The sequence below is a fragment of the Pipistrellus hanaki genome (assembly GCF_964339955.1).
Source record: "Pipistrellus hanaki genome assembly, chromosome: 21".
NCBI lineage: Eukaryota > Metazoa > Chordata > Mammalia > Chiroptera > Vespertilionidae > Pipistrellus > Pipistrellus hanaki.
Window position 1 is genome coordinate 6,586,702 of NC_140523.1, and position 19,086 is coordinate 6,605,787.

The 19,086-nt window shown below is 49.3% G+C and overlaps 1 protein-coding gene across 3 annotated transcripts in view; it reads right to left on the minus strand.

Annotated features, from left to right (window-relative positions):
* Positions 1-19,086, minus strand: part of HOMER2 (homer scaffold protein 2) — a 100,716-nt gene that overhangs the window by 31,306 nt on the left and 50,324 nt on the right. For all 3 annotated transcript variants that reach the window (XM_084869264.1, XM_084869265.1, XM_084869263.1), the window contains one exon: positions 3,269-3,425. In XM_084869264.1, coding sequence (XP_084725390.1) covers positions 3,269-3,425 — 157 coding nt within the window. The remainder of the gene's footprint in view (positions 1-3,268; positions 3,426-19,086) is intronic.

Here is a 19,086-nt window from a genome sequence, read left to right on the forward strand (position 1 = left end):
GAGCCTCGTCAAAAGGTCAGCCCGGCCAGTGTGGCCCAGTGGTTGAGTGTCAACCCATGAACCAGGAGGTCACAGTTCGATACCTGGTCAGGGCATATGCCCAGGGTGGGGGCTCGATCTCCAGTGTGGCGGGCGTGCAGGAGGCAGCCGATCAGTGATTCTCTCTCATCATGGATGTTTCTATTTCCTTCTCCCTCTCCCTTCCTCTCTAAAATCAATAAAATATAGCTGAAACCGGTGTGGCTCAGTGGATAGAGCGTCGGCCTGCAGCCTGAAGGGTCCCCGGTTCGATTCTGGTCAAGGGCATGTACCTTGGTTGCGGGCACATCCCCAGTGGGGGGAGTGCAAGAGGCAGCTGATGGATGATTCTCTCTCATCGATGTTTCTAGCTCTTTTTCCCTCTCCCTTCCTCTCTGAAAAAAAAAAAAATCAATAAAATATATATTTTTAAAAATCAATTCCTACGCTTAAGAACATCAAAACCAGACTAGCTACGATACCCAGTGCTGCCAAGGGTGCACTAAACTGGCATTCTCACATACGCTGGAAGAAAGGCCTCTTTGGGGAGCAAGTTGGCAACATCCATCAAGAGCTATAACATGCCAAAACCAGTGTGGCTCAGTGGGTAGAGCGTCGGCCTGCGGACTGAAGGATCCCGGGTTCGATTCCGGTCAAGGGCATGTACCTTGCTTGCGGGCACATCCCTTGTAGGGGTGTACAAGAGGCAGCTGATCGATGATTCTCTCTCACTGATGTTTCTAACTCTCTATCCCTCTCTCTTCCTCTCTGTAAAAAAAATCAATAAAATATGTTTTTTTTAAAAAGAGCTATAACAAGTGGAATAGATATTTCTCCAAAGGACATACGGAAGGCCAAGAGACACATGAACAAAATGTTCAAAGTCACTAATCATCAGAGAAATGCAAGTTAAAACCCCATTAAGATATCCCCTCACGCCTGTCAGAATGGCTGCCACCAACAAATCAACCAACGACAAGTGCTGGTGAGGATGCGGAAAGAAGGGAGCCCTCGGGCCCTGCTGGTGGGAATGCAGGCTGGTGCAGCTGCTGTGGAGAACGGTATGGAGTTTTCCTCAAAAAATTAAAAGTGAAACTGCTATTTGACCCAGCGATCCCACTTCCGGGAATATATCCTAGAAATCCCAAAACACCTATCAGAAAGAATATATGCACCCCTATGCTCATAGCATTATGTACCATAGCTAAGATTTGGAAACAGCCCAAGTGCCCATCAGTAGATGCTTGGATAAAAAAGCTGTGGGACATTTACACTGTGGAATACTGTGCAGCAGTAAAAAAAAAAAAAAAAAAAAAAAAAAAGAGGGCTCTCTTACCCTTTGGGACAGCGTCGAAGGACCTGGAAAATTTTATACTAAGTGAAAATATTATACTAAGCCAAACTGAGAAAGACAAGTATCACATGACCTCATTCATTTGTGGAATCTAATGAACAAAAATGAATTGACCAACAAAGTAAGATCTGAAGCAGAGAGGCGCGGAACAGACTGGCATGTGGAGTTCGGGGACGAGAAGACATAATCCAAAGAATTATATACCTACTGGAGGCCCGATGAGTGAAGATTCGTGCAAGAATGAGCCTTCCTTCCCGCGGCTGCCTGTCGGCACTGCCTGTCGGCACCGCCAGAGCCCCCTTTTCACTCCAGCCCAGAGCTGCCTTTCTGCCTTCCCACACTGCCCAGAGGCCCAGAGCAGCTGAGGCAACACACAACGCCCCATCCCAGCCACCAGGCGCCTGCATATGCAAATAAACCTGCCATCTCTGTTGGGTTAATTTGCGTACTCCCTCCTGATTGGCTGGTGGGTGTTGTGAAGGTATGGTTAATTTGCATCTTACTCTTTTATTAGTGTGCATATGTATAGCCCATGGACACAGAAAATAAAGACCTGGGGGTGGATGGGAAAGAGGAAGGAAAGGGGAAAGGAAATGGGAGATATCTGTAACACATCAACAATAGAAAAATATATTTAAAAATAATTATAAAGTGTGCTGAAACCGGTTTGGCTCAATGGATAGAGCGTCAGCTTGGGGACTGAAAGGTCCCGAGTTCGATTCCGGACAAGGGCATGTACCTTGGTTGCGGGCATATCCCCAGTAGGGGGTGTGCAAAAGGCAGCTGATCGATGACTCTCTCTCATCGATGTTTCTAACTCTCTATCTCTCTCTCTTCCTCTCTGTACAAAATCAATAAAATAAAAATAATAAAATAAAAAGTCTTTAATAAATAAATAAATAAATAAATAATTATAAAGTGTTAATATATTATTTCCAGCAATCTGTCCTAAGGAAATGTCCAAAAGAAAGCAATAGGTCTGTTTGATGATCAATTGAGGTCATTGGTTGCGTGGAAGATGCTCACTATCTATAGTAGCAAAAAACTAGGAGCCACTTAAATATCTAACCATAAAGGGAGAGATTAAGGACATTATAGAGCGTTGGTGGGATGATCACACAGACATTGAAATGCGAGTTATAAAGACAATGTGGTACCAGGGAAATATTTTTTCTTCATTTGCCATCATTTTAAATGAAAACAAAACAAAACAAAACAGCTCTAACTAGTTTAGCTCAGTGGATAGAGCATCAGCCTGAAGACTGAAGGGTCCCAGGTTCAAATCCAGTCAGTGGCATGTACCTTGGTTGTGGGCACATCCCCAGTGTGAAGTGTTCAGGAGGCAGCTGATTGATGTTTCTCTCTCATGTTTCTAACTCTCTATCCCTCTCCCTTCCTCTCTGTAAAAAAATCAACAAAATATATATATTTTTTTAAACAGGCAGGAGCCGAAACCGGTTTGGCTCAGTGGTAGAGCGTCATCGGTCTGTGGACTGAAAGGTCCCGGGTTCGATTCCAGCCAAGGGCATGTACATTGGTTGTGGGCACATCCCCGGTGGGGGGTGTGCAAGAGGCAGCTGGTCGATTTTTCCCTCTCATGGACGTTTCTAGCTCTCCATCCCTCTCCCTTCCTCTCTGTAAAATATCAATAATATATATATATATATATATATATATATATATATATATATATATAGAGAGAGAGAGAGAGAGAGAGAGAGAGAGAGAGAGAGGCAGGATATGTGATTATAAGACATTAATTCTCACAATAACACCTGTGGGGAGGTGGCAGGATCGGGGGTGCATCCTTTTCCCGCCACTTCCCGACTCCATCACTTTGGCTTTGGACGAAACGCACGTGACCGAGAACGTTAAAACCGGCCCGCGGGGCGGTACCTTGGCTCCATCCACGCTGATGATGCGGTAGCTGTTCCTGATGACATCGTAGAAGTAGGACACGGTGACGGCCTGCTTGCTCGCAGGCACCCAGTTCTTCTTGGTGGTGGGGTCGATCTGGAAGACGTGCGCCCGTGTGGTGAATATGGGCTGTTCTCTGTGAGGCAAGAGACGGGCGCGTGAGTGGGTGTACCATTTATTATTTACAAGCCGCCTACCGCTCCCGGCGATTTTAATACAGCTTATAAGGAGAGATCCATATGCATGAGGACAATTAAAGTAAGAAAAGGGAAGCCGAAACCGGTTTGGCTCAGTGGATAGAGCGTCAGTCTGCGTACTGAAAGGTCCCGGGTTCGATTCCTGTCAAGGGGCATGTATGTTGGCTGCCGGCACATCCCCAGTAGGGGGTGTGCAAGAGCAGCTGATCGATGGTTCTCTCTCATCGACGTTTCTAGCTCTCTATCTCTCTCCCTTCCTCTCTGTAAAAAATCAATAAAATATATATATATTTTTTTTTAAAATAATAAGAAAAGGGAAGAGAGGGGAGAGACACCAGAGACGTAGTTTACGGAAACCTAACATCCTGAGACTGTGGGGAAACTGGCCTAATAATCAATTTGCTTAAAATGCAGCTCCTGCCAAAACCAGTTTGGCTCAGTGGATAGAGCGTCGGCCTGTGGATTGGAAGGTCCCAGGTTCGATTCCGGTCAAGGGCATGTACCTTGGTTGTGGGCACATCCCCAGTGGGGGGTGTACAGGAGGCAGCTGATTAATGTTTCTCTCTCATCGGTGTTTCTAACTTTCTATCCCTCTTCCCTTCCTCTCTGTAAAAAAATCAATTAAAAAAAATATATATATATATTTTTTTAATGCAGCTCCTGGTCCAGTGAGTTTGTGCACCCTATCAACTGTCCATTTTTGTGTGTGTGTGTGTGTTTTTGCTTTCTCACATCCTGTTGGCATTTTTAGGAATTTGCAACGAATTTATTGTGGGAGATTCTACAATAATGTTAGGATTTTGCTAACCATTTGTAACCTCACAGTCTATTTCTGTTAAGTACTTCTCAAATCCAAAGCATTTTATTAATGATGCACTCATTCATAACTGTCCAATCCTTAAAGTTTTATGTTTCCAACTTATGAACCCTTTTGAGTTTTATGTAAAATTCATCAGATCTTTCTCTGGCTAATCTTTTTTATTTTTAATATATTTTATTGATTTTTTTTTTTTTTGAAGAGAGGAAGGGAGAGGAATAGAGAGCTAGAAACATTAATGAGAGAGAATCATCGACCAGCTGCCTCCTGTACACCCGCAACCAGGGTACATGCTCTTGGCCAGAATCAAACCTGGGACCTTTCAGTCTGCAGGCCGACGCTCTATCAGCTGAGCCAAACTGGTTTCGGCTCTCTGGCTAATCTTGCCTGTACTTTGCTGCTTTTTCATTCCACACACCTGTAAATTCTTCATGTGATTATTAACTGTTAGCATATTATCTATTTTTCTATTGAGTGGCGAATTAGTTAGATCTTGACAATGAGCATTAAGAAATAAGGCAACCGAAACCGGTTTGGCTCAGTGGATAGAGCATCATCATCAGCCTGCAGACTGAAGGGTCCCGGGTTCGATTCCGGGCAAAGGCATGTACCTTGGTTGCGGGCACATTCCCAGTGGGGGGTGTACAGGAGGCAGCTGGTCGATGATTCTCTCTCATTAATGTTTCTAGCTCTCTGTCCCTCTCTTTTCCTCTCTGTAAAAAAAATCAATAATATATATATATATATATATATATATATATATATATTTTTTTTTTTTTTTTTTTTTTTTTTTTTTTTTTAAAGAAGAAGAGGAAGAAGAAGTGCCTCTGGGAGTGTGGACTACCAGGTCATCTCTCTTCTCTCAACAGCGACCGAGTTCACCCACTCACTCAGCCCTAGACCCACCCGCTCCAGCACGGGGTGAGCGCTGTGAAAACAAAAGAAATATTCTCGCCGCAGCTGCCGCATCTGGCATCCAGGGCAGCCTGGGGGGCGAGCGCGTGCCTGAACACGGCCTGCCGCCCAGGCCCATGCGGGCAGGCTGGCATCTGGAGGCCCAGCTGTGCTGCCGCCGCCCAGGCGGCATGTTCTGCAAATCGTCTGCGTCCCCCACCGCAGGGGAAAACACTTGCTCACGCGGGATTCTTGGGCAGCACGGGTGAAAGGAGGGGGCCGTGGGATGGGCAGCAGGAGTTTTTATTTTTATTTATATTTATTTTTTATTTTTAAATATATTTTATTGATTTTTTTTACAGAGAGGAAGAGAGAGGGATAGAGAGTCAGAAACATCGATGAGAGAGACTCATCGATCAGCCGCCTCCTGCACCCCTCCCCCGCTTCCTCCCCCGGTGGGGATGTGCCCACAACCAAGGTATGTGCCCTTGACTGGACTTGAACCTGGGACCTTTCAGTCCGCAGGCCGACGCTCTATCCACTGAGCCACACCGGCTTCGGCGGGAGTAGAGGTTTTTAAAGGACTGGGTTGTGTAAAACCCTGCCTCCCTGGTGCAGGGCACTAACAGGTTGGGCAGAGTCCCCCTCCTCTTCCCCCACCAGAAAGATGGGGTTTCCAGATCTTCCCTCGTGCCCTCCACACCTAGGGAGAGAGATCGGGTCTGGGTTTCAGCGCCTTAGACCTCTGACAGCAGTGAGCTGAGCACTTCACCTGCAAATACAAGTGTCCCTGCCCCAGCCTCGCCCCCGGGAACCTGTCTCTCCGGGGCAGGGAGGGGGCTGATAGCTTATTCTTTTTTATCAAATATATATTTTTTATTGATTTTTTTTTTTACAGAGAGGAAGGGAGAGGGATAGAGAGTTAGAAACATCGATGAGAGAGAAGCAACCATCAGCTGCCTCCTGCACACCCCCTACTGGGGATGTGTCAGCAACCAAGGTACATGCCCTTGACCGGAATCAAACCTGGGACCCTTGAGTCCGCAGGCCGACGGTCTATCCACTGAGCCACACCGGTCAGGGCTAGATCTGGGATTTTAAAGTCAGTGCAAGTAGCATGGACAGCATCCCTCTTAATCATTATGCTGTTCCCTCTCCCTAAATTAAGGGTCTGTACCTGGCAGCTTATTTTGTTTGTTTGTTTTTTAATATACTTTTATTGATTTCAGACAGGAAGGGAGAGGGAGAGAGAGAGAGAGAAACATCAGTGATGAGAGGGAATTATTGATCAACTGCCTCCTGCAGGGCCCTACTGAGGATCGAGCCTGGAACCCAAGCATGTGCTCTTGGCCGGAATCGAACCCGGGACCCTTCAGTCCACAGGCGGACAACACTATCCACTGAGCCACACCGGTTAGGGCCTGGCAGCTTCTGATGTCTCTCCCAGTGGTACTCACCTCATGTACCCCCCTCCCTCTGAGCAGGGGTGGGAGCTATGATTTGCTTTGAACCAAAAGAATATGTCAGAGGAGATGGGATGTCCCTTGTACAAGCAAGTTACGTAGGACTGTGACTTCTGTCCTGCTAGCAGAGTCTCTCCATGGAGTCCGTCTGGCTGGTGTTGATGAAGCCAGCTGCCATTGGTGGGGAGGCCCACATGGCAGGAACGGAGGGAGGGTGGCCTCCAGCCAACAGCCAGAGTGGAACTGAGGTCCTTCATCTAAACCACTCAAGTCCTAGGCAGTTTGGTTCAGTGGATAGAGCCTCAGCCTGCAGACTGAAGGGACCCAAGTTCAATTCCAGTCAAGGGCATGTACTGTGGTTGCAAGCACCTAGTTGGGGTACATACAGGAGGCAACCAATCGATGTGTCTCTCTCACATCGGTGTTTCTCTGTGTCTCTTCCTCTTCCTCCCACTCTCTCTAAAAATCAATGGAAAAAATGTCCTCGGGTGAAGATTAAAAAAAATAAAAATGGCCGAAACCGGTTTGGCTCAGTGGTAGAGCGTTGGTCTGCGGACTGAAAGGTCTCAGGTTCGATTCCGGTCAAGGGCATGTACCTTGGTTGTGGGCACATCCCCAGTGGGGGGTGTGCAAGAGGCAGCTGATCGATGATTCTTTCTCATCGATGTTTCTAACTCTCTATCCCTCTCTCTTCCTCTCTGTAAAAAAAATCAATAAAATATATATTTTTTAAAAAATGAAAATAAAACCACTCGAGGACTGGAATTGCACCAGCAACTGCTTGGAAGCTTAGCAGGGGATCTCTCCACAGCTGAGCCTTCAGATGAGACCCCAGCCCCGGAGAGCAACCTGATGACGCCTTCTAAGGGACTCCAAAGCCGAGGATCCAGCTAGGCCACGCCCGGACGCCTGGCCTGTGGGAATGAGCTTTCTCTAAAGCTGCTAAATGTGTGGCAGCTCATTACACAGCAACAGATGACTAAGACATTGCCCTTCATGGACGTTAATAATACACCAAGCAGCCCTGACCCATTTGGCTCAGTGGATAGAGCATCAGCCTGCGGACTCAAGTGTCCCAGGTTCGATTCCGGTCAAGGGCATGTACCTCGGTTGCGGGCACATCCCCAGTGGAGGGTGTGCAGGAGGCAGCTGATGGATGTTTCTCTCTCATCAATATTTCTACCTCTCTATCCCTCTCCCTTCCTCTCTGTAAAAAAAATCAATAAAATATATTTTAAATAATAATAATAATAATAATAATACCCCAAGCAGGGTATATACATCCTCACGTAATCCTCCAACAGGGCTGTGAGTGGGTGGCATCATCCACATCGAAAACTAACTTAGGGTCACCGTGACTTCAGGCGACCTGCACGCACCCCGACATCTTCCTGGGCAAAGTCAGAGCGTGCCGCAAAACTCGCCCCCAAATCCCGAAAAGCGGACCCCAGCTCCGACGGGGCATCCTGCCTCACCCGAGAAAGTAAAAGGGACGGAACTAGGACACAGACGTCAGCTCCCGTAAAGTGTGCGAACCGGTATAAATAGAAAAATCCGAGAGAAGCAGATCTCTCCGGCCCAGGAGGCCACCTTGCCCGCCCAGCAGGGAAGAGCCGGAGAGAGTGCGTGTCAGAGAACAGAGACACCCCCCCCTCCGGACCCCATTTATCCTCCCCTCTTTGGTGTAGGCGGCGGCGCGGGGAGTCTGTTTCAAATAGACGCACATTCCCCCTTCGGCGCTTTAAAAAGAAGGCAGATGCTTCCGGGTGGAGAAGTGTTTTTAAGGCAGACAATGCGACCGACTGTTCCCAGTCCTTTTAGAGCTGAATAAACACCGATTGCTGCTCGCTGAGCACATTTTGGAACCTGGCAGTAATTGTCCTCGAGAATAATTAGACACTCTGTGCAAAAACATGTATGTTTGGAATATGAGAACCGCTCGGCAGAGGGGCCACTCGCTCTGGCTTAGGCCCGATTCTGGCTCCAGGTGAGATGATTCTGCAAAGAACTGGCATGACTACTTTTTTCTTTTTCTGTTTTCTTTTCTTTTAAAATAAATTTTATTGATTTTTCACAGAGAGGAAGAGAAAGGGATAGAGAGTTAGAAACATCGATGAGAGAGAAACATCGACCAGCTGCCTCCTGCACACCCCCCACCGGGGATGTGCCCGCAACCAAGGTCCATGCCCTTGACCGGAATCGAACCCTGGACCCTCCAGTCCGCAGGCCGACGCTCTATCCACTGAGCCAAACCGGTTTCGGCATGACTACTTTTATCAGAAAAATAACGTGTTCATTTCTAATAGCCCCTCACCTGCGATGCTCAGCTCCTGGTTTTTTTCTGCTAGGCACCTATAAAACCCTCAAAGTTCTTACTCTCCCTACGTCTCCTTGACTTGAATTAAATCATTCATAGATTTTACAGCCATTTAAACATAGTGCTTCCAAGTCTCCTGGGATGCCCTCCTTGGTGTAGCTGCCTTGAGTCTTTTTTCTTTTTTTTTAAAGAAATATTTTATTGATTTTTTTACGGAGAGGAAGGGAGAGGGATAAAAAGTCAGAAACATCGATGAGAGAGAAACATCCATCAGCTGCCTCCTGCACACTCCCCACTGGGGATGTGCCCACAACCAAGGTACATGCCCTTGACTGGAACCTACCCATAGTTAGCCACGCCCCGGGTTGGCCACGCCCCGCGGTTAGCCACGCCCCAGGTTGGCCACGCCCTGTATTGGCCACGCCCACAGGAAACCTGCACCTGCTGGCCCTGAGCCAGGAGTCTGTTTCCCTGCCAGGTCTGAAGGCCTCCAAGTGGGTCACAACAGACCCATTCTGTTAAAGTCACCACCACTTGCCCCACACTGCCCAGCTGACTAAACCTGACAAGTGAGAGGTCTCGTCTAAGTTACACTTGTCACAAATCCTCCTCCTCCTCCTCCTCCTCCTCCTCTGCGGGCCGGGGATTCCCTTTCTGGGTCACGCTGACATCAGGGAATGGATGCTCATGCGCTCCCTCAGTGACACTACTTCGGAAAAGCGTGCGGACTTCCTGAAAGGGGTGGTAGGTCCGAAGCAGTGGGTGAGGATCCTGACGGTCAGGACGGGGAGAGGCAGGTTCAGAAAAGCAAAGCCAGGCCCTGGCTGGTGTTGCTCAGTGGATAGAGCGTCGGCCTGCACACTGAAGGGTCCCGGATTCGGTTCTGGTCAAGGGCACATGCCCGGGTTGTGGGCTCAGTCCCTAGTAGGGGGCCGTGCAGGAGGCAGCTGATCGATGATTCTCTCGCATCATTGATGTTTCCATCTCTCTCTCCCTCTCCTTTCCACTCTGATATCAATAAAAACATATTTATATATATATTTTTTAAAAAGCAAAGCCAGGATGGAAGACAGACATCTGCATGGGACAAAGCGGGGAGCGTCTCTGAAAACGAAGGACGGGTAAACAGATTCCGGGAGGACGAGACCAAGGACAGGCCCAAGGGAGAAAATAAAACAAAAACTCAGCAGCAACGCTGCCATGCCATCTCACGTTCAAATGCCAGCCCTCCATCCTGGCCCAGAAACCCCCTCCTCGGCCTCCAACACACCCCGGCCCAGAGCCCGGCCAACGGGCGGGGCCTGGCAGCTGAGGTGGAGGTGGCTCTGCAGGTGCAAGAGGTGTGTGTGTTCGGGGACCATCAAGACCCCTATGTCGTTACAGGGGGGACCCAGCAGGAGGTGAGGCCCAAGAGTGGGGCAAACTGGATAGATAGCTTTGGACTCTGTTCTCGCTCTTTTTTTTTTTTTTTTTTATCATATTATGTTAGCCGAAACCGGTTTGGCTCAGTGGATAGAGCGTCGGTCTGCGGACTGAAAGGTCCAGGGTTAAATTCCGGTCAAGGGCATGGACATTGGTTGCGGGCACATCCCCAGTAGGGGAGGCGTGCAGGAGGCAGCTGATGGATGTTTCTCTCTCATCGATGTTTCTAGCTCTCTATCCTTTTCCCTTCCTCTCTCTAAAAAAATCAATAAAGTATACTTTAAAAAAAATAAAATAAAATCATATTAAGTTACATCTTCACCTGACAATATTTTTCCACTGATTTTTAGAGAGAATGGAAGAGAGAGAGAGAGAGAGAGAGAGAGAGAGAGAGAGAGAGAGAGAGAGAAATATTGATGGGAGAGAAACACAGCAATTGGCTGCCTTTTGCAAGAGCCCTAACCAGAGCCTGGGCCAGGGAGGAGCCTGCCACCGAGTGGGTGAGGATCCAGTCTAACCCGAGTGCCCTTGACTAGAATCGAACCCAGAACCTTTGGATCCGCAGGCGACACTCTGTCCACTGAGCCAAACCGGCTGGGTCCAGCCAGGGGCTCTGAATGCCATGCTAAGGCAATCGGTCTTTGTCATGGAACTGTCTATGCGCCATGGGACATGCATGTCAAGGCTATTTTCTCTTCCTTATACAGTATATTCATCTACACTAATAAAATAGAAAAATGCTAATTGACCGTACCTTCACTACGCCCACAGCCAATCAGAGCGAGTATGCAAATTAACCCGACAAATATGGCGGGTAATTTGCATATGCGGAGGAAGGAAGGAGTGAAGACTGAAGACAGCATAGAAGGGAGAAGGAGGGAAAGTGGAAAGCAAGGAGGGAAAGCAAGGGTGGTGCATGCGGCCTCAGAGGAGGGCAGAGGCAGGTGGCAGCAGAGTCGGGCACAGAGGGTCAGGGCACACAGAGGTGGCAGCGGTGCGTGTGGCTGTGGACGTGGTGGACACGGTGGGGTGCGGCGAGCCCTGTCTGCCTCAGTGGGAGAAGTGGGGGGTGGTAGAAGTGGCAGTGGCGGGAGGGAAGCCCGTCGGAAATCTCACAGGAATCTTCCTGCAATGGGCCCTAGTATGTATATAACGTTAAAAGCATTTGGACAGCTGTTCCCATCGATGTGCGATGTCGCCTTTAAGAAACCGTACTCTCTACCCGAGGCTGCAGGAGATCACGTGGGAGCTGGGTGATGCACTAGCATCTGTCATTTGAGCCACACACAGGGCAGTGACCTGCCCTTACAGACCAGCCATGGCATCAGCAGGCACCTCTGGCCACAACGTTTCGTCTGTGGAAGATATCTCGTCTTAGGATAGCAACGTATATTCGTGATTTTATCCCACATATGGTACACTGAACATGTATGTACACGATAAAAACTAATCCTCTCTGCCCTAGTCGGTCTGGCTCACTGGATAGAGCGTCACCCAGTGGATGGAAGGGTCCTGGGTTCAATTCCGGTCAAGGGCACATGCCCGGGTTGTGGGCGTAGTCCCCGGTGTGTGTGTGTGTGTGTGTGTGTGTGTGTGTGTGTGTGTGTGCACACGTGCAGGAGGCAGCTGATCAGTGATTCTTTCTCATAGTTGATGTTTGTGTATCTCTCTCCCTCTCTCTTCCTCTCTGAAATCGAGGAAAATACATTTAAAAGAACACAATGAATCCTATCTGAACCTAAGGTGCAAAAAGGAAGCCTTAAGCAAAAACGTAGTTTTCCGATTGGCACACCGTGAGCTCCAGGAGCCAAGAATCAGAATCCATCCAAGTGATGTTTTCTAAAAAATCAGGTGGTGAGCTGCCCACGTCTTAACGATTAATGACTCCTGGAACAGCCGGATTCAGGAGAGCACACAGAAGATTGCCGGAGGAGCAGCATCTGTTCTTCCTTTTTGCTGTGACACAGAGATTTTCATACGAATGGCAGGAAAACACAATTTAGAAGACCTGACGCCGTGCCTGATGTGAGGACATGACTTGGCAACATTGTGCCTAATATTAAGCAGATACGATTTTTCTTAAAGAACTGGAACAATCGTGTTCTCGGTTTTAAATGTGGAGAGCTGCCCTAACCGGTGTGGCTCAGTGGATAGAGCTTCAGCCTGTGGACTGAAAGGTCCCAGGTCCGATTCGTGTCAAGGGCATGTACCTCGGTTGCAGGCACATCCCCGGTAGGAGGTGTGCAGGAGGCAGCTGACCGATCTCTCTCTCTCTCATCGATGTTCCTAGCTCTCTATCTCTCTCCCTTCCTCTCTGTAAAAAGTTAATAAAATATATTAAAAAAAAAAAAAAAAAAGAAAGAACTGCACCTCAGAGGAACAACTAGCGTTCGTTTGGAGGGTCTCTGAAGGGGGAAGATTGGGGACTAATAAAAAATCACTACGCACACGTCCAGGCGCGGGAAGATGAGGGTGTGGCCGAGAGCAGTGTGGACAGAAAGAAGGAAATTGGTTTGTAAGATTTCACATGTGCCATCAGGAGGACCTTGTTAAAGCATCAGATGTGGTATTAACTCCAAAATAAAAAATATAAAATGCTCTACATAAAAATCGACCCGGTTCGATTCCGGTCAAGGGCATGTACCTTGGTTGCAGGCACATCCCCTATAGCGGGTGTGCAGGAGGCAGCTGATTGATGTTTCTAACTCTCCCTTTCTATAAAAATAAATAAATAAATAAGAACTCTTAGAACTCAATAACAAAAGGACAAATAACCCAGTTAAAACACAAATAATCTGAACAGACTACTCCCCAAAGGAGAGACACAAATGGCCAATAAGCACATGAAGAGACGCTCAACATTATTAACCATCGAGAAAATGCAGCCCTGAGCTATAATGAGATACTACTTCACACCCACTAGCAGAGCGATAATGAAAAGACAGACAATGACAAGTGCTGTCGAAAACGTAGACAGGCTGGAACCTCCTGCGCCGAGGGTGGGGGTGCAGAAGGGCGCAGCTGCTCAGGGGAAACGGCCCAGCAGTTTCTCAAACAGTGACCTGATCTCCTCTGCAATGTTTCTGACACAGCCATCCCTCTCTTTCTCCGCCCCCCCCTTTTTATTTTAATAATATATTTTTATTGAGTTCAGAGAGGAAGGGAGAGGGAGAGAGAGAGAAACATCAATGATGAGAATCATTGATCAGCTGCCTTTTGCACGCCCCCTACTGGGGATCGAGCCCGCAACCCAGGCATGTGCCCTTGACCGGAATCATACCTGCGACCCTTCGGTCCACAGGTCAAGGCTTCATCCACTGAGCCAAGCTGGCTAGGGCCCTCCCCTTCTTTCAATCACCCATAAAAATTTTAAAATATATTTTATTGATTTTTTACAGAGAGGAAGAGAGAGGGATAAAAAGTTAGAAGCATCGTTCAGTTGCCTCCTACTGGGGATGTGCCCGCAACCAAGGTACGTGCCCTTGACCGGAATCGAACCTGGGATCCTTGAGTCCGCAGGCTGACGCTCTATCCACTGAGCCAAACCAGTTAGGGCTATCACCCATAAATTTGTTGCAATCTTTCAGCAGCTGGTACTTCCCTCCCAATTCACTTTGCTGTCACAGGATTAAACTTTCACTAATCTCTCTGCTGTCACTTTAATGGCTCCTGGGAGGAAAGGTATAAATAAGTACATATGCTGAATCGTCCACCTTAAACTCTAAGTTAATCTCATTATCTTGTTAGGATAACAGTCGGACTGGCGTGGCTTGGTTGTTGAGCATTGACCTAGGAACCAGGAGGTCAAGGTTCAATTTCCAGTCAGGGCACAGACCCAGGTTGCTGGCTCGATCCCCAATGGGGGGCGTGCAGGAGGCAGCCGATCCATGATTCTCTCTCATCATGGATGTTTCTATCTCTCTCTTCCTCTACCTTCCTCTTTGAAATCAATAAAAATACATTTTTTTTAAAAAGATAACAGCCGAAACCGGTTTGGCTCAGTGGATAGAGCATCGGCCTGCGAACTGAAAGGTCCCAGGTTTGATTCCGGCCAAGGGCATGTACCTTGGTTGAGGGCACATCCCCCGTGGGGGGTGCGCAGGAGGCAGCTGGTTGATGTTTCTCTCTCATCGACGTTTCTAGCTCTCTATCCTTCTCCCTTCCTCTCTGTGAAAAATAAATAAAATATATATATATATTTTAAAAAGATAACAGACATTCTATCCTAAGCCCCTTGTCCATGGACTTCTATTGGGGGGATGCGGCAGTGTGGGAGGGGTGGGGGGGGGGTTTCCATCCAGCTTGTCACCCCCTGCCCACCCCCTGACACGCAGACCTCCCTTCTCTGAGCTCCACTGCCCGTGACACAGATCTGCCGGGACAAGATGAGGAGCCGGCCACCTGCATGTGGGATTCCTCTTTCCAGGACTTTTTTTTAAACGACAAAGCGCTGCGTGGCCCTCGCTGTGCTGCCAGCACACATCAATGGGGAAAGCGCCCAGCTTCCAGCGAGGGCATCTCTTGCAGGTCTCACTGGCCCGAGAGAACCTCTTTACTCAAAAGCAAAGCCCGCATGACACATCCCTGCTTCACAAAGGCTCGGGTTTAAAAATAAACGCGGGCATTTGCAAGAGCGCAGAAATAGCAGCGCAGCTCCGCCGAGGCCCGGGCTCCAGGTGTGGGCTCGCTCGGAGGGGGCCGGGCGAGGCCACGCCCCCATTCCCTTGCGCCACACCCCGCCGACCTCATCCCGTTCACACCCACGCCCACCCTGTCCCACTGTTCACACCAGGGCCGGGCAGGCAGCCGCCAGAGACGAAATCCGGGTCCCCCGCGCCAGCCTGGTCTCCGCCTGATTCTGTGGCCTCCTCCCCATCAAACCCCTCACCTACCCGACAGGCTGAACCCAACCTGCCTCCCGCTAAGCTGACCTCCACTCCCGATTCAGCCCACCCCTCCCCCCTAACCCTCGGTCAGAATCCTACCCTGTGTTTCCCCGAAAATAAGACAGTGTCTTATATTAATTTTTGCTCCCAAAGATGCACTAGGTCTTATTTTCAGGGGATGTCTTATTTTTTCCATGAAGAAGAATACGGTAGACATTTATTTTTAAATGAAAATAAAGGAAATTTATTACCTGTATACGGTATGGTAGTACGGTAGTTGTCAACACAAACCAGACAAACTGTGAATCCTACAGTATCAAGAATTTACTCATTTAGCCGAAACTGGTTTGGCTCAGTGGTAGAGCGTTGGTCTGCGGACTGAAAGGTCCCAGGTTCGATTCCGGTTAAGGGCATGTACATTGGTTGTGGGCACATCCCCGGTGGGGGGTGTGCAGGAGGCAGCTGGTTGATGTTTCTCTCTCATCGACGTTTCTAGCTCTCTATCCCTCTTTCCTCCTCTCTGTAAAAAAATCAATATATTTTTTTTTTAAAAAGAATTTACTCATTTATTCAATGACAATCCTGTCATCATCTTCTGGAACATCATCCTAACAATCCAATTCCTGAATTTCCTGGTGAATTTCTTGTGACTCCATTTCTTTCAGAATCAGTGGACCAAACCTCTCATGTTTAGCAATAGCATTCTGAGACAGAGCTTAGGGGGGGCCTTATTTTCGGGGGGGATGCCTTATATTTCACTCAGAAGGAAACCTGTAAGTAGGTCTTATTTTCAGAGGATGTCTTATTTTCGGGGAAACACGGTACATCCTTGCAGTGTTTCCCAAACGTTTGACACATGCGTACCCCTTCTATAATTTTCGTAACGCTGAGGACCCCCCGTACTCATGAGAATGTAGAATTAGGCGCAGCTAAGCACAGTGCAGTGCATATCCCCACCAAACTCCGGCGCAACGTGTACCCCCACCAGACTCTTCCCGTAACCCCTGGGGGTCCGAGTACCACACTTTGGGAAACACTACTTTCAGGCAAAGTGCAAATCGGTCACCTTTTCCACCAGCCCCAGCACCAGCCCGAGTCCTCTGCCTGGAGCCCGGCTCAGTTTGCAGCCGTCACACTCTCTGCCTTGTCTCTGGCAGCTACCGGTGTGCCGCAGCCCACGGTGCCCGGGCGTCCCGCTTTTGGCGGGACAGTCCCGATTTTTAACAATGTGTGCCGCGGCGTTTTTTTTTTTTTAAAAAAGTCCCGATTTTTACGCCTCGGGACCTTATCATAAAGGCGCTTCATACGTCTCTGGGTCTGGAAGGGCAGTGTGCAGAGTGCCGGCAGGTGTTCAGCACGCAGAAATGTCCCTCGGGGGAGAATGCCGTGTCTCCCCATCACTCAGTGGAGCGCTCCGGCCCCTGCGTGGGTAGCAGGTGCTGATGGCTCAGATGTGGGGCCAGAGCACTGGCTCCGCTATATAGTCCCTTCTCCCTTTTGTTTGTTGTTGTTGTTTTTTAAATATTTTTTATTGATTTTTTTACCGAGAGGAAGGGAGAGGGATAGAGAGCCAGAAACATCGATGAGAGAGAAACATCGACCAGCTGCCTCCTGCACACCTCCTACCAGGGATGTGCCCGCAACCAAGGCACATGCCCTTGACCGGAATCGAACCTGGGACCCTTCAGTCCATAGGCTGACGCTCTATCCACTGAGCCAAACTAGCGAGGGCCCTTCTCCCTTTTGGAAAAGGCCCAATGCCTGACGGTGAGCGGGCAGCACCAGGCAGCCGGCGGGTGTCAGGCAGCTGGCCCCGGCATAGCCCGTGCCATGTCCGTACTCGTGTCCCGGCTCCTCCGAAGGGCCAGACGGCCCGTGCGTGCGTAGACTTCTCCCCACTTGGTGTTTACTTCTCCTGGGGCTCGGCTCCCGCCGCCCCTCCTCCTCCATTCACAGGGTCCACGCATGTTTACCTGTTCAGAGCAATTCATAGTCTTCTAAGAGATCTATCTGGTGTGAGGTGTGCGTGTGCGTGTGTGTATGTGTGTGTGTGTGCATCTGTGTGTGTTAACCCGCACTCTGCCATTGATTGATTTTCAGGGAGAGTAGGAGAGAGGAGGAGAGAAACACATCAATGGGTTGCCTTCTGCACACGCCCCAGCCAGGGCACAGGCCAGGGAGGGGCCTGCAACAGAGGTACTATGTGCTCTTGACTGGAATCAAACCCAGGACCTTTCGGTCCGCAGGCTGATGCTCTATCCACTGAACCACCTGGTTTTTAAGCTGGAAATGCCTTTCCATGGTCACAGGCAATGCTGAGACCCTCAGCACCAGCCTCAGCGTCCCCGGATCGAGGTATTTCCTGGCGGTCCCGGCACGTGGTAAGCGTGAGCTGCCATCAGGCTGAGCACTGGCACACACATCTCACCCAACTGACCCAACGACCTTGAGAAACCGGAGTCTGTGTCTGTCTTCCCTTCAGGGAGGAAGATAGACAGAAAGGCGGGAAGAGATGAAGTCGGCTGCCCAAGGCCACACGGAGCTGTTCAGTGCCCGTCACCTGAGCCCTCCGGCCCAAGGCGTGCCTCAGGTGCCTTCCCACCCCATGCCCCCCACTCCGCCTGCACCAGGGATGCCCCCGCCTGTCCCACAGACCGTCCCCCCTGACCCCCCAGCCGCTCTCCCCTCCCGCCGCCCACCACGTGCAGGCTGATACGCCTCTGAGCTGCTCGGCGGGTCAGTGGGCAGCGAGCTTCATTCTTGCCCATCCCTTACCAAGGCTATTATCCAGGTCATTCATCCTTAATGCCAACCCACCTATAATCTCATTCCACGCATCCCACGCAATGTGATTGGCACACACACCCCGCACCGGCCCGGCCCATGCTCCCTCCCCATCACCTGGACCTGCCTCTGCCTCCCACGGCCCTTTCTGTCTTCTCACGTGCCAGAAAATGCACCTGTTTGTTACTTTTACTGATGTTTGCTTATGGTGTGTCTCATTACAATGGAAGCTTCGTGAAGACGGGGACTCATTGGTCTCATTTACTGATTACCCCAACACCATGGACAGCGCCTCACACACACTAATCAGCAAACGCCTGAAAGTATTATTTTTATAATTAATCAATATCCTTTTTAATATATATATATATATATATATATATATATTATTGATTTTTCACAAACAGGAAGAGAGAGGGATAGAAAGTTAGAAACATCGATGAGAGAGAATCATCAATCAGCTGCCTCTTGCACACCCCCCACTGGGGATGTGCCCGCAACCAAGGTACATGCCCTTGACCGGAATCGAACCTGGGACCTTTCAGTCCGCAGGGCGACGCTCTATCCACTGAGCCACACCGGCTTTAGCAATATACTTTTTATTAAAAAAAATAATAATTAATATCTCTTTTCCCTCCTATATTGTAAGCTCTTCTTGGACAGAGGCCAGACCCATCGCAGTCACACCCTGGAAGCACTCAATGGAAATCGCTTAATTGGCTGAACGAAGGCGCACAGCGAGGATGTGAGGAGGACACGGCAGGGCTGATGGGATGCCGTTCTGGTGCCTCTGGCTGCCACCTGGACACAGGCGACCTCAATAACCCGGGTGATTCCGATCGATCGGCACAAGCAGAAAGCACCAGAAGCCCTTGGCCACAGGGGTCTGAGCACACGGGATGGTTTCTGCCTCCACCAGGCAAATATTTGGTCCCAGGAATGCGGGGGAACGGCTTTTACCGGTTCCGGTGACAACCTGAGAACGTGCCTTCTAAAACCAGACTGACCCTCCGCTAT